This window comes from Drosophila eugracilis, unplaced genomic scaffold (genome assembly GCF_018153835.1).
Source record: "Drosophila eugracilis isolate 14026-0451.02 unplaced genomic scaffold, ASM1815383v1 contig_75, whole genome shotgun sequence".
In the NCBI taxonomy this organism is placed as follows: Eukaryota; Metazoa; Arthropoda; class Insecta; order Diptera; family Drosophilidae; genus Drosophila; species Drosophila eugracilis.
This window is the reverse complement of record NW_024573645.1, coordinates 2,220,156-2,233,265: the sequence shown is the minus strand read 5'-3', so window position 1 is coordinate 2,233,265 and position 13,110 is coordinate 2,220,156. Positions and strand designations below refer to the sequence as shown.

Genomic DNA, 13,110 nt, shown 5'->3' with positions numbered 1-13,110 from the left:
TCACCGTGAGCGTGAATCCTAATTGCTAAAACACAACCGATTCCAATATGCAGATACGATAAAAAAAGGCCAACATAAATTGTCTATTCCAGAGCTTGGTTACCAGTGCGACGGTTGCGATCGGACATTCGAGTATCTCAAAGAATTGCGCAAGCATCGTCGCACCCACAGCGAGATGTTTTACAAATGCAAGTTTTGTCCAAGCTCCTTTATGCGTTTCACAAGTTTTCGGGGTAAAGTCGTCTCTTTCGCCTGTTAATGGTGTTGCCAACATTGTAAATTCGGTTATTAACAAACTGCTGCATTACTCAAAAGTTCGTTACCAAAATAGCATTCCTTTGTCTACCTAAATGTCATTTAATAAAAGTGTGTCAAAGAAGCTTAAGGCTATAAATTATTGACACCAAAGCTTCTAACAATACTATGAAGCCCATTAATTTTCTTTATCAGTAATCATTTTCCTACTTAACATTGCCTCTGTATTTTGGCTTTCTGAACGATGTAATGTCCAATGTTCTTACTAACTAATCTTAAAATGTTTCTACAAAGTTGGCAACACTATAAGTTATTAAATAAAGTTACTTTGAGGGTTCTAGATAATTGTAATAAAATATAGCAGGGATAGTTAAATGCCCAAGGGCCAAGTTTTTCTTGCATGTTCAATGTTAAGATTCACTTTAAGCTTTAAGAAATCGAATTTGTGAGTCATGTAGTAACTAATTCTACCTTAATTTTCTTTAGCGCACATGAACACCCATTTGCCCATGGGCGTATTTCTCAACGAGGAAGCCGCATCAAAGTCACCCAGCAACAACACTAGCAACACGAACAGCAGCGATAAGCTGGAGAATCCACCCACACCCATCGAAGAGACACCATTGACACCGATGAGCAGTGGCGGACACGTGTACAACAGTCTAGACGAATACCCCAATTCGGTGGAGAGTTGTGCTGGCAACAGCCTGGCCCAGGAAACTATTGCCGCAACGCCATAACAAAAGGGGTCGGCTTATTATTTAGTGTACAATGCTTTAGTTTTAACTACTCACAAGAAACCTAGCCAAAAAAAAACGGCGCCTTCCTACAATATTGCCACATTCAGTGGCAAATAGCTTCCATTCTTCTAATTGGAGAGCCAAGAAATGAATAACAGTTAACTCTTAATTGACCAGAACCAGCAGACTGCATTGAATGCAATCCCATATTGCACTTAAAACATATATTATGATATCTAGAGACTAAGCCAAGGATACACTCCCTCAGAAACACAAATCTTAAGGCTACAAAATAATAATATAGTTCTTAAGATAGTTAGAACCTATACATTCATGCAATGAAACTAATTGGAATAAATAAACAAAGGTTAGCTTTAGTCCATAGACATACCTATTGCTGATTTCCGTTCCCAGTTAAACATATTTTTTGATGAGCGTTTAATGAAAATATTAGAACTAAGTACCTAGACTTACGTAATGTACCAAGCAGCACTATAACATATGGTTATTAACACATTGGTATAGAATTTAAACTGACAATTGAGAGTGAGTAAAAACCAGCTCAAATCGATTTTAGTTCCATTATATTATTGTAAGTTGCTTCATTGAAATGAAACACGGCAGAGTTGAAGTAGCCTATACAGATATTTTTTCTTTTTATTTATAAATTATGTAATAAACAAAATATGCGATCCAACGATAACAAACATGTTTGCTGATTCATTTCTGAAATGTGATATACAAAAAATTTATTGGGGGTTTCACTTAATCGTAGTACCAGTCCAAGAAGAGAAGTGAGAACGACATGACCAGCAAGAAGAACAGGGACCACACCCTGAGACCAGCATTTCTTTGAGTGGCCTGGCGGATTTGCTCGTTGGCGTCCTTGACATTTTCCGTGGTGCCAACGACGGCGCTGACAATTCTGTCGATATTGTGCTGTTGCATGGCGACCTAAGAACGGGAAATATAAGAGGATTACAGGTTATTAAAACGAGGATCTTGGTGGGACTAGTTGCTAATTAATTGCATGCTAATAGGAGCTAGGTACTCATGGAGACTCTAGGCGTCAGCAAAAGGATTGCATCCAACCAATTAAAATTGTTGATTTAAGGCTTAGTTTTATGGACATAAGGAAGGCTACTTGTATGAAAAATCCTTCTGACCATATGGAAAATTCATAATTGGTTCATTTTTTAAAAAGAAAGCGCTTAGTGTGTATAATTCGCAGGTGCATCTAAGGATTACACGTGTGAAGCAATTAGTGAGTTTGATTGATGGATCAATTTCATGGACATATGTACGGATAACTACTTAAATAAAAAACCTTGGCTATATGGAAATCAAATTAAGTTTAACAAGGCTAAAGGACTAACCAAACACTGACGAAGCTTGCATAAACTAAGAGTGCATACTATTAAGTTCAGGGACTTCGATGATGCTAGTTTCTTACCTTCTCGGTGAAAATGTCCTGCAACTGGGCAATGTCCACCACATTCTTTTCGATCTGCTCCACTTCTTCGGAGACGCCCTGAAGAAAGTTATAGATGTGTACATTTTCCGCTTCAAAAAGTTGCACATCCTCTGGGCTCAGTGGTTCATCATCGTCGGCCTCCTGCTGCTTCTGGAGCTCCTCATCCATAGCCACCTTCGCGGATGAGTCGTTTAGAACCGATCTATTGGGGTTGCTTCGTTTACGCGTACGGGGTTTATGTTGGCTGACCTTGGCGACCTCCTTCTCCTCCTGTCCATCGTGGTCATCTACCTCGGCTTCCTCCTCATCTTCATCCCATTCTCCCCAGCCGTCGTTGTTCCAGTCGTTGTCGGCAGATTCGTTGGGTTTACCATTTTCCGAAGGAGAAGTCCCCTCTGTGGGTTCGCTCTCATCATGGCTAACTTGGCGCCTGCCCAGCTTGCCACTATTAATACCCGCCGGACGCACTGGAATCTTTTTTTTGTCCGCCGCCAGCTTAAGCAGCCTATAGGTCTCCAATTCGTGCTGCACCCGGTACTTTTTCTGGTCTAGATAGATCTGTTCCACACTGTGCAAATAGCTGACCAGCAGGTCGAGTACGGCATCTATGTGCTGGCGTTCTTGGGGCTTCCGCTTGGCACCCTTCCAGTCGCTGCGCATCTTGGCCAGGTGCTGCGTGTAGAAGGTGACAAACTTCTCCGACTCTCGATCAATAAGATCCCGCTGTGCGTCGGTCATGTGAGCGGCGGACTTAAGATGCTGGCCAATGCGCATATAGGCGGTCCGATTCTCGATCAGTACATTGCGTAGGGCTGTGATCTTATTGCACACCTCCTTAGCCTTCTTGGCGAAATCATCCTTTGGGCCTGTTGATCCAGTTTTTGTTGACACTGTGGCTATTTTCGCCTTGCTGGCCAGCTCAGCCTTTCGCTGGAGGCGCACCGTCATAACGCTGGCCTTGAAGGTCTGGGTGATGTCCATTCTTATTTGTTATTCCTAATTTTAAACTATTTAACTTTTAAATCCACATCATCGGTCCAGCGCAGGGTGGCCGTTCGTCACTCAATCCGCAGTGTGACCGTGAGATCACCGTGTAAATGTACCATCTAGCTAATACCAAAAATAGCTATATTATCGATAACGCTTTATAGTGTTGTCTAACTTTATTATCGCTAGTTTATACATGATTTCCCGCCAAACCGCAAACGGTCACACCATTAGCAGAGCACAAACAAAATAAGTACTTTTCTGCTACCAAAGTGTCCAAAAAAAAGAGCGCAGAGGAGTCCAGTGTCCAATGTAAATGCTTAAATAAAGTGAGTAACAATAGCCGATCGTTAAATCGCATTATTTGCGCAGTTAGCTGGTGTTTCATAGTGTGCGTGCAGGCCTGTGTTGAGGTGTGTGTATGTGTGAGTGTGTGAGCAACCAGTTTCCTTGGATTCCTCAAAATCTCCATGTGTGTATGTAACAAAAACAATAACAATTTGCCCAGGCGAATGCTAAACACTCGAAAAGTTGGCCAATTCCGGATGATGATGATCATCATCGGCAGCAACAGCAGCAGAAGCCCTCGAATTCCGATTACGTTGGCTTGATTTATTAATAATTATTGGCCATTTGCGGGGAATGTATACACATTTAGGTGACTTCAATTGTTCGTCGTCATTCACCTTGAATTCTAGACAAGGTAAGCGTACAAAAGTCACTATGGATATTGTTGCGCTTCATTTACCATATACTCTATGAGAAAGTCACTCTTAATAGGGTAAGAGCCATGTGCTTTTGTTCCAATAGTTTCAATTGTTACACGTCGACAAGACAAACGATGGCTTATCTTCTTATTAGAAGGATCCGGAGATAAGCTTTCTGCATAGAAAGAAATTGTTATATGCTATGGCGATTATTTTCAGGAGTTTACCATAGTCTTGTTTATTTAATATCAAAGTTTTTATATGAATGAAATCTGAAATCAAAAAATTGGTCAAATATCCAAAGTTTTATTCACCGGACCGCTAAATTATTTTAGTTTCAACAAAATATTCAACAGGAAAATATTAAAATGTATGTGTATGACCAGATTTTTTCGATTCGATTGTTTGTGCATTCCACTATAAGATTATAACCCAAACAAATGGAACATATTTATCATAGAGAGAGCCCTACTCTTTCCAATGACTAATAGCATATCTAACAGCATCGCTCATGCTGCCAAAAATTTCTCTAATTAATTCTTAAACAACATAAGAAACAATAGATGCAGTGCCGAGACCTTTAAACTGATTAATCGTCAATTTTGATTCACACACACTTGTGCAAAACACTGCCGTTTATTTTCTATTATTAATTGCTGGCACGCCAGCGATCAAAGTTTCGCATTCGCTCTCTTGGCTTTTTGCACGCTTTTATTTTTCGCTTTTGTCTGGTTTGTGCAACATCAGCGGGGATTTACAGTGTCTTGGTAGGGAGATCTATTCGCCATGGATCCCAATATTTTTTTATTACACAATTTTGACGCCGGCCCTGTCAGCCTCTTAATCTTTTCCTCTTTATCGAGCTCGTTCGATTGAACTTTGTTTCAGTTGTTTTGGGTTGTTGATTAGCTTTTAGCTGCTACCTTATAGATACGACTAAATGTAACGTAGAACACGGTTTTATTTGGCTACAGTATGTAAATATTTACATACGTAGTTTGTTCGATTTGATTTTTGTTCTTGAGGAGCCAAATTACAAGCAGTGGATGACGGTTAGTCTCAACAAATAATTCTAAAATAAAAATGAATACACAAAGTAAAATATGTGTACATAATCGTGTGCTTCTAGTTCAAAAATTCCTTTTAAAGGATCTCTTCGATAAATTCAATTTTAATTTAAGAAATGTAAACTGAGATTCTTCAACTTTTTAATGGTTAAACTGAAATATATCGTTAAATGCATATCCAACGATTTTATTAAATCAATTTGGTCAATAAATGCTAAAACAAATGGTTTTCTCTCACCATTAACAAATAAATTGCAAGTAAACACATCTAGAATCAGAATTAAGAGATGTTTCTCTTGGCAGAAGTGACTCATAACCGAAATCTACTGTACGCGACTATTGGCTCTCGCTGAGTAAAGCTAATTATTCTATCCGGTTGCACCTCAACCCATCATCGCAATCGTTTCCAGCTGCGGCAGGTATGGGGGCAGGGTGTCTAATCCGCCCGCCACTCGATCGAAGCTGAGGGCATGCCGCGGTGAGGTCATCAGCTGACGTACTCCGAAGGCCACGTCCTCGCAGCTGCTCCGTTCGCTTGGCTCTACTTGCCAGCAGTTGAGCAGCAGCTGGTATAGATCCCCGTAGACATAGGCTGGCTGTGCGGGACGTACTGCAGCTCGAATCGCCTCTAGAAGCTGTTGGTTACTGCCCACGGCCGTGGCATATGGAGTACCGCCCAAAGCGCAGCATTCCCAGGCCACACAGGCCAGTGACCAGACATCGGAGCGGGTGGAGTGATGATGCTGGTGACGTAGGACCTCTGGAGCCAACCATCTGCTTTGATCAGGCTGTTGGCGACTGGTGTTCATATACTGTAGCGGTCCGAAGACACTCAGTTTTATCTTCGACTCGCCGGTCACGAAGACGCTGTGCGAACAAAGTTGTCGATGCACAACTTGGCAGTTGGATAGATAGATCATTGCACTGGTCAGTTCGTAGATCCATTGCAGCACTAGCTGCTCAGATAGGGAAGTGAGGCGTTGGGAGGGAGACATTAGGCGACTTTCCACCAATCTTCTCTTAAGGCTCACTCGCTGCTGCTCGAAGATTAGATAAAACCAATCCGGACTGGATGATACTCCATAGAAATCTAGCAAATGTTCCTGGCGCTTCAAGTAGGATAACTGACGCAGCTCCCGTATCAACTGTGCCTGTGTAGTTCCGTTCAAATCATCCAGGCACAGCACATGCAAAGTGCAATCCCTTGAGAAGTCATTGGTAGACACCTTTCCTGTTATAATCTCTCCAAAGCGTCCCTCCCCAATTACATCGTTCACATTCAGCCGGAGTGTATTCCTCGGTATTCGTTCAAACCCCTCTACCAAGTGCTGCAATTGCTGCTTAAAGTTTTCCGGTGAGTGTGACAGCGGATCGTCCTCCGCCAGAAAGCCATTGTTCTCCCTTTCGATTATTGGCGTCTGCAGCGTCATCTCATGAGTATTGCCCCCAGCTGAACGTCGTCCTCGGCAGGTTTTATAGCGCAAATAGAAGTAGGCAATCAGACTAAGCAGTAGGCAGGTGCCAAAAATTACGCAGGTAACGGCCAGGGCAACTACCGAGGATTGACCCTTATCAAAGGTGGCGTAGCTGAAGTCGTCCAGCGATGTTACGTCCTGGTCGTGGGTTCCACGACTATATAGTGTCTTGGTCACGCCATCCAGAGTGCTCACCTAGAAATTAAAAAGTAAAATGTTTATACTACTCATTTGATTATGATAGTAATGTATCCATTCCTTACATTTAACAACTTTTTTTTACAAGTTGCTTCTCTTACAATGCATTACTCACCAAGCCGAGACTGATGTGGACATGTGCGTTTGGCTGATCCAGCGGTTTATTGTTAAATCGTCCGTATCGATTGCCATCGCCGATCACAAAATGGCGGGTACGATTGTCGTCCGGCCGATCGTAATCTAACTCGGCAGCTATATAGTAAGGCACTCCATCTTGCTGAGCCTGCTGCCAGCTACCCAAGTGCTGCGAATCAAATGGCCGGATTAAAGCGTTGTCCAATTTTTCCACGATAATGAGGAGTTTACTCAGCGGTCCGTTGTCATTCCGAATAGGCGATAGCTCTATGGTCACAGTGCGGTCGGTACGGCTGAGGATTTTTGGTTGTGCGGGAGCGGGACTCGGTTGGCCCACCTAAAATTTGAAACAATAAACGAATTTAATAAGACTCGATGAAAGTTGTGGCAGAACCTACCTCGGTGCTGGCTTCTATGGAGGCGTGCCCGCACTGTCCTGCCTGGGGATCCCGGCAAATTGCCTGAACGGAGATGTTATAGAGAGTAGCAGGTTGCAAGTCCGTCAGTTCAAACTGTGTTTCCGTACTCTGCACCATGAACTCCGGCTGTCGAAAGGTGGGCAGAGAGGAGTAAGTCTTTAAAACCTCAGCTCGTATAATAAAATTATCCAGCCTTTGGTTGGGCAGCACTGCCTCTGCGCCGCCCGCCAGAAGAAGTTTTCTGGCCTCATAGGCATCCCAGTTGATAGTAAGGCTGTTTTCCGTTTTGTTAGAAATCCTTAAATGATGAGGAGCTGGCTGTTTGGTCAGTGTGGTGGAGTAATAAGAGTGAACACCGACTCCCCCGCAATACTGCGCCTTATTGGCCAGACAACGGGTGTTGCACAGCTGTTCGTTCTGCAGTTCTTGCTGCTCCAGGACATTAGCACAGAAACACTTCTCGGCAGCCAGAACGGCATAGAGGTGTCCCTGATGCTCGCAGATTTCGATGCAGGTCTGTGGAGTTTTGGCGTATACAGATTCATGGAGTAGATCCGTTCGCGCCGTATAGCAACCCACATAAAAGTAGGCTGGTGTTTCCTGCGGGGTAGGTGTTCCTCCTGTGAGGGCCAAACACATGGCCACGAGACAGGTGTGGAGCCATATCGTGATTGGGCGGTGTCCGCTTCTTGAACTGCATTCCATGGCTTGCAAATCTCGAATGAGCTAGCTTCTGCACGCCGGATGACAAGTATCCGCCTTGGGTTTTTTTTTGGGGGGCTACCAATTAAACACTTTTTCACGGGCAACCAATTTAGGCAAATTGATAACTTTTATTCTTTTTCCCCGCTCAACATTTTCCAAGCGCTTCTGCTTCTTCTTCCACTGCCGTTCTGTTATTGAGTGTGAGCCAGTGGTTTTTGTTGCTCTCGGCAACCATGTTTCCAGTTGACTAATCGCTCTGCCGACGTCGACGCTAGCTGCACAACTGTTGCTGTTACCTTCCAACACTTTTGTTTACATCCTCTGTTAATGGTTGGTAGAGCAGGAAAAAGCGAGATAACTAATATGTATAGTGATCGTTGGCATAGCTGCGTGGACTGCTCACACACCTGCTGGACAAGCCTAGCTTCAAGACAGCATTGCCAGATGTGTTTTTTGTTTTAAAAATTTTAAATTTCCAATTCAGCGCGCCAAAGTCTTGGCAAATGTTGCATTTAATTAAGTGGCAATGTGTTAATTGGACGGACGCGATTTTGCTAACGTTGCAGCTGCTGCGGCACCAATTTGACACCCCTCTCTCCACTTTCTCTTTACCTAATTTGCCATGTGGCCTAGCACAAATAAGAGAAGTGATCGCCAAAGAGAGAGGGCAAGTGCCACTCTCTTTTCACTCTTCCATTGAGCAAGCCAATCCATTTGGTGACTTGCGTGTTGTTGCTGCAGTTTGATTTGGTTGACAGTCGCGCTGGTCGTGTATTTATTTTCAAAAGTTCTCATTCCGTATCCGAATCGGACTCAATTAGGGACCAGCATAACTTTTATTTGGGCTATATAATCGTTGATCTCTACATCTTACCCTGCTGCAGTTGTTGTTTGGTATGGTCTCTTTGTTTTGGCTGCGCTTCCAATTAGAATTCAAGTGGTCAAACTGCGTAGCGCGACAAAAGTTGTCGACGTCATCACGGCACAGCAAACGAAATTAATTTTAATGTGCTCCCAGTAGGTTTACATTCAAACATTGAATTGTACCGAATACGTTTAACCCGATTTGGAAACCCTTCAAAATATAAACCTTATTTGTGCTGTTATAACCCAGGCAAAGCCGGTGGCAAAAAATGATCGTGCAAAAAACAAATAAATAAATCAGAAAAATAATAAGGTCAATATTATCACCTCAAATACCAGTTTTTGTTGAATTTCTAATAAAAGTTAAATTTGTTTCTCGAAAAACATCACGAAAGTTGAAACCCATTTAATCATCGGCCAAAGAGACCGGTTTTTAATCAATAATTAATACCATTAGTAGTAACAAAAACAATATGCTTTCAAGTGATATATTTTATCTTTCACAATTATCATAAATCGCTTATTTATTAAAGTATTTTATTTTCATGCAGATCTGTTTTGTTCGAATGCACAGCTGTTTTCTTACGTGATAAAACTTTTAATTATAATTAAACAGAATAATTGCTGTTCTACCACTATAATTTTCTTCTTATTTAAAGTTTTTATTGTCCAGATAGTTACACGTAAATCTGACCATAGCAGTAATAATATAAAATATCAATCTAACCTAATCGTAAAGTAAAGAAAAGTCTTATGGCTTAGAAAACTTACAATGAGAATTGTAAGCAACACATTTTCATTCTACTTGATGTTATGCTTATTACGAAGTATTCAAGTTTTCCTCCAAGTTATTGATCACAAATAAGGTTATTTTATTGCCCACGTAGCAAGTACCTTTCCCAAGATAGATACATATATCCCACGCACCTGAACAATCCGCTTACAACATGCTGCTTTTCTTCTGTCGCTGGCATCTTCTGCGATCGCAGAGGAGCGCATGGTTAAGGTTTATTTTTGGCCACCTCTCATAATTGCAGGCCTTTCTGTCCGTCGCTCGTGTCTTGTGGCTGTGCCAAAATTAAATGAACTCGAAGAGGCTTGCGCAATTAACCGTTAGGCCCAGACTAGCGATTTTCCCCTTTTTCCGGAAATGGAAAATTCGCTACAAAGTAAAATAAACATTTTCTCCATATTTATCTTAGCTCTCTGTTTTTGTTTGCAGTTGACAGATCGAAATAATCCCTCAGATTAACTAATCGGAAAGAATTCCCCCAACGGAGGAAGACACTCAGCTGAAAACACAGAGACACCAGGATCCCAGAAACCACAATGGGCGGCTCGGCAGTGCAGGTGATCAACGCCTCCGAGGAGCACACTTTTGTGCTCAACGAGGATGCGCTGAGCGAGGTCCTTATGCAGGATGCGGTCAAGGATCGGTTTGTCTGCGTTGTCTCTGTGGCGGGAGCGTTCCGGAAAGGCAAAAGCTTCCTGCTGGACTTCTTTCTGCGCTATATGTACTCAAAGGTGGGTTTTAAGATGCCATATTAAGGGATCTGTTCTAATAATATTTTTTTTGCAAACTCTAGTATGTGCATCACGATGTGACAGATTGGTTGGGCGATGAATCAGATCCACTGGAAGGATTCTCCTGGCGAGGTGGTTCTGAGCGCGACACCACCGGTATCCTCATGTGGTCTGACATATTCCTGCACGACTATCCCAACGGCGACAAGATTGCCATCATTCTGTTGGACACACAGGGCGCTTTCGATAGTCAGAGTACGGTGCGTGATTGTGCCACCGTTTTTGCGCTAAGCACGATGCTGTCGTCGGTGCAGATCTACAACTTGTCACAGAACATCCAGGAGGACGACCTGCAGCACCTGCAGCTCTTCACCGAGTATGGCCGCTTGGCGTTGGCCGACACCGGCAAGAAGCCTTTCCAGCGCTTGCAGTTCCTTGTCCGCGACTGGAGTTTTCCCTATGAAGCAGAGTACGGAGCACTGGGTGGCGATAAGATTCTTAAGCGTCGTCTGGAGGTTTCCGACAAACAGCACCCTGAGCTTCAGTCCCTGCGTCGCCACATTTCGTCCTGTTTCACAGAGGTGGCATGCTTCCTAATGCCGCATCCTGGTCTCAATGTGGCCACCAATCCAAAGTTCGACGGCCGGTTGACGGACATCACACCCGAGTTCAAGAACAGCCTGCGATCCCTGGTACCCATGCTGCTGGCGCCGGACAATCTGGTCTACAAGGAGATTAGCGGACAACGGGTGCGGGCTCGTGATCTCATCCAGTACTTCCAGTCGTACATGAACATCTACAAGGGCAATGAGCTTCCAGAGCCGAAAAGCATGCTGGTGGCCACCGCCGAGGCGAACCACTTGACAGCCGTGGCCGCCGCCAAGGAGCTATACGGACAACTCATGGAGGAGGTATGCGGCGGAACGCGGCCGTACTTAAGCACCGCTCACTTGGAGACGGAGCACCTGCGGGTGAAAGACAAGGCTCTCTTTCAGTTTGCCACAAAGCGCAAGATGGGTGGCGAAGAGTTCACCGAGAAGTTCCGCATACAACTGGAGGATGATCTCGAGGAGGTCTTTTCTAACTATCGAGCGCACAACGAGAGTAAGAACATCTTTAAGGCGGCCCGCACCCCAGCGGTGTACTTCGCCTGTGCCGTCATCATGTATATCCTCAGTGGCATCTTTGGATTGGTGGGCCTTTACACTTTCGCCAACTTCTGCAACCTGATTATGGGTGTGGCGCTGCTAACGCTGGCTCTGTGGGCCTATATCAGGTAAGTTCTATTGGAAAATACTCTTTGAGAAATTGCAATTTTTCACTGAGAAAAAAGTTAATTGTTTAGAATTAATTGATTATTTAAATACCCTATATCTTCATTTCAGATATAGCGGTGAGCTTAGTGACTTTGGGGGCAAGTTGGATGACTTTGCAACGCTCATGTGGGAGAAGGTAAGTAACTGAAACCTCGCCTAAAATTCATAATAATAAACTATTTACTTGCAGTTCATGCGACCGATCTATCACGGATGCATGGAGAAGGGCATCCAGCATGTGGCTACTCATGCGACCGAAATGGCTGTGGGTGGAGGCGGTGCCGCCGCCTACCGCTCCCAAAACTCGGTGAATGCGTCCAACGGCAAGGTGAAGCGATCATGAGAATACGCCCAAGGAGCGCAGCACAAGACGCAGCAGCAGGTGCCGTCGCAGCCGCCGCCGGCAACAAAAACCAACAACAATAATAACAACAACAACAATGTGGCATACAAATCAAATAAGAGCAACAACATTAACGAGGCCGACGGTTTCATCCACAACATCTGGCGCAAATTCGGCGGGAGCAACGAAGAAAAGGCTAAAGCCACCATCCTTAGTCCATCGGCCCCATCCTCTTCCCAGGCGCCAAATAGTCGCAAAAAGCGCAAAGCGAAGCGCAACTAAGTGTCCATGGGCCAGTAGAATGGTTCGAGCCTCTCTGCAGGATCCATTTTTGAAAGGACGACCCCCTCTAATTTGTAAAAATCTATAACTTTCTATAGTGTGAAAGATCCAGAAACACAAAAGTCTAGCTATTAATTGCCCTAAAAGGAAATTGTTTTTATATTGCATTAATTGAAGTGTAGATGGTCTATATTACGTATATTTAAGAGTAAGTGCATCATTAGTAAGTGGCTCGTGTCTGTTGAAAAGTGAAATTTTAAATTGTTTTTTACATACGATTATGCGTCTGAAACGGATATATGAAATTTAACGCTGTAATATAAAGAAATCGCTAACGAATTTAATTTGTTTAATTTTCTATCTAAGGCGTACTCCTCCTTTCTTACCCCCACACCTTGCCTTTTCCATATTATCTCATCTTTGGTATAGAATTCCATAAGCAATCTATGTATAAACAGAGTGCACATTGTTGTTGGCTGGTTTGCTAAGCGCCTCATTTTGCCACCTTTTGTTATTTAAAATTAATTTACAAAAAAATAAAGAAAAATTAAAAAAAAAAAAGAAGTCATTGCCACCCATTAAGGTTGAACACAAAGGAGCAATGCTGGTATAGGTCATT

The 13,110-nt window shown here is 43.3% G+C and overlaps 4 protein-coding genes across 6 annotated transcripts in view; 2 read left to right on the top strand and 2 right to left on the bottom strand.

Moving 5' to 3' along the window:
* The window catches only part of LOC108117486, a 34,174-nt gene extending 32,482 nt beyond the window's left edge, over positions 1-1,692 (top strand). Inside the window, exons 7-8 of the mRNA XM_041819502.1 lie at positions 93-233; positions 742-1,692. Coding sequence (XP_041675436.1) covers positions 93-233; positions 742-995 — 395 coding nt within the window. The 3' untranslated portion in view covers positions 996-1,692. The remainder of the gene's footprint in view (positions 1-92; positions 234-741) is intronic.
* LOC108117487 (syntaxin-18) lies at positions 1,622-3,545 on the bottom strand. Its single transcript, XM_017229963.2, has 2 exons — positions 2,449-3,545; positions 1,622-1,949 (listed from the first exon to the last, which is right to left on the bottom strand). The coding sequence occupies exons 1-2, from the start codon at positions 3,448-3,450 to the stop codon at positions 1,761-1,763; spliced, it is 1,191 nt and encodes a 396-aa protein (XP_017085452.1). The 5' UTR covers positions 3,451-3,545; the 3' UTR covers positions 1,622-1,760.
* Positions 3,546-3,654: 109 nt separating this feature from the next.
* LOC108117498 (atlastin) lies at positions 3,655-12,830 on the top strand. Of its 3 annotated transcripts, none has more exons than XM_017229977.2 (5): positions 3,655-3,785; positions 10,249-10,550; positions 10,613-11,826; positions 11,936-12,002; positions 12,057-12,830. In XM_017229977.2, exons 2-5 carry the CDS (start codon positions 10,356-10,358, stop codon positions 12,207-12,209), a joined length of 1,629 nt encoding a protein of 542 aa, XP_017085466.1. In that variant the 5' UTR covers positions 3,655-3,785; positions 10,249-10,355; the 3' UTR covers positions 12,210-12,830. The 3 variants fall into 3 exon arrangements, with proteins under 3 accessions (XP_017085466.1, XP_017085467.1, XP_017085468.1); XM_017229978.2 differs by lacking the exon at positions 3,655-3,785 and adding an exon at positions 8,888-9,056; XM_017229979.2 differs by lacking the exon at positions 3,655-3,785 and adding an exon at positions 9,089-9,179.
* LOC108117496 (putative tyrosine-protein kinase Wsck) lies at positions 5,392-8,393 on the bottom strand. The gene is made up of 3 exons (XM_017229974.2): positions 7,437-8,393; positions 7,019-7,375; positions 5,392-6,900 (listed from the first exon to the last, which is right to left on the bottom strand). The coding sequence occupies exons 1-3, from the start codon at positions 8,160-8,162 to the stop codon at positions 5,614-5,616; spliced, it is 2,370 nt and encodes a 789-aa protein (XP_017085463.2). The 5' UTR covers positions 8,163-8,393; the 3' UTR covers positions 5,392-5,613.
* Positions 12,831-13,110: the final 280 nt, after the last annotated feature.

Excerpts from the sequence above, each read along its gene's own strand:
- LOC108117487 (XM_017229963.2), bottom strand. The coding sequence starts at position 3,450 with ATGGACATCACCCAGACCTTCAAGGCCAGCGTTATGACGGTGCGCCTC. Across the intron at positions 1,950-2,448 it reads AGGACATTTTCACCGAGAAG|GTCGCCATGCAACAGCACAA; the intron begins GTAAGAAACTAG and ends TCCCGTTCTTAG.
- LOC108117496 (XM_017229974.2), bottom strand. The coding sequence starts at position 8,162 with ATGGAATGCAGTTCAAGAAGCGGACACCGCCCAATCACGATATGGCTC. Across the intron at positions 7,376-7,436 it reads CCATAGAAGCCAGCACCGAG|GTGGGCCAACCGAGTCCCGC; the intron begins GTAGGTTCTGCC and ends TTCAAATTTTAG. Across the intron at positions 6,901-7,018 it reads TCCACATCAGTCTCGGCTTG|GTGAGCACTCTGGATGGCGT; the intron begins GTGAGTAATGCA and ends TTTAATTTCTAG.
- LOC108117498 (XM_017229977.2), top strand. The coding sequence starts at position 10,356 with ATGGGCGGCTCGGCAGTGCAGGTGATCAACGCCTCCGAGGAGCACACT. Across the intron at positions 11,827-11,935 it reads GCTCTGTGGGCCTATATCAG|ATATAGCGGTGAGCTTAGTG; the intron begins GTAAGTTCTATT and ends TCTTCATTTCAG. Across the intron at positions 12,003-12,056 it reads CAACGCTCATGTGGGAGAAG|TTCATGCGACCGATCTATCA; the intron begins GTAAGTAACTGA and ends ATTTACTTGCAG.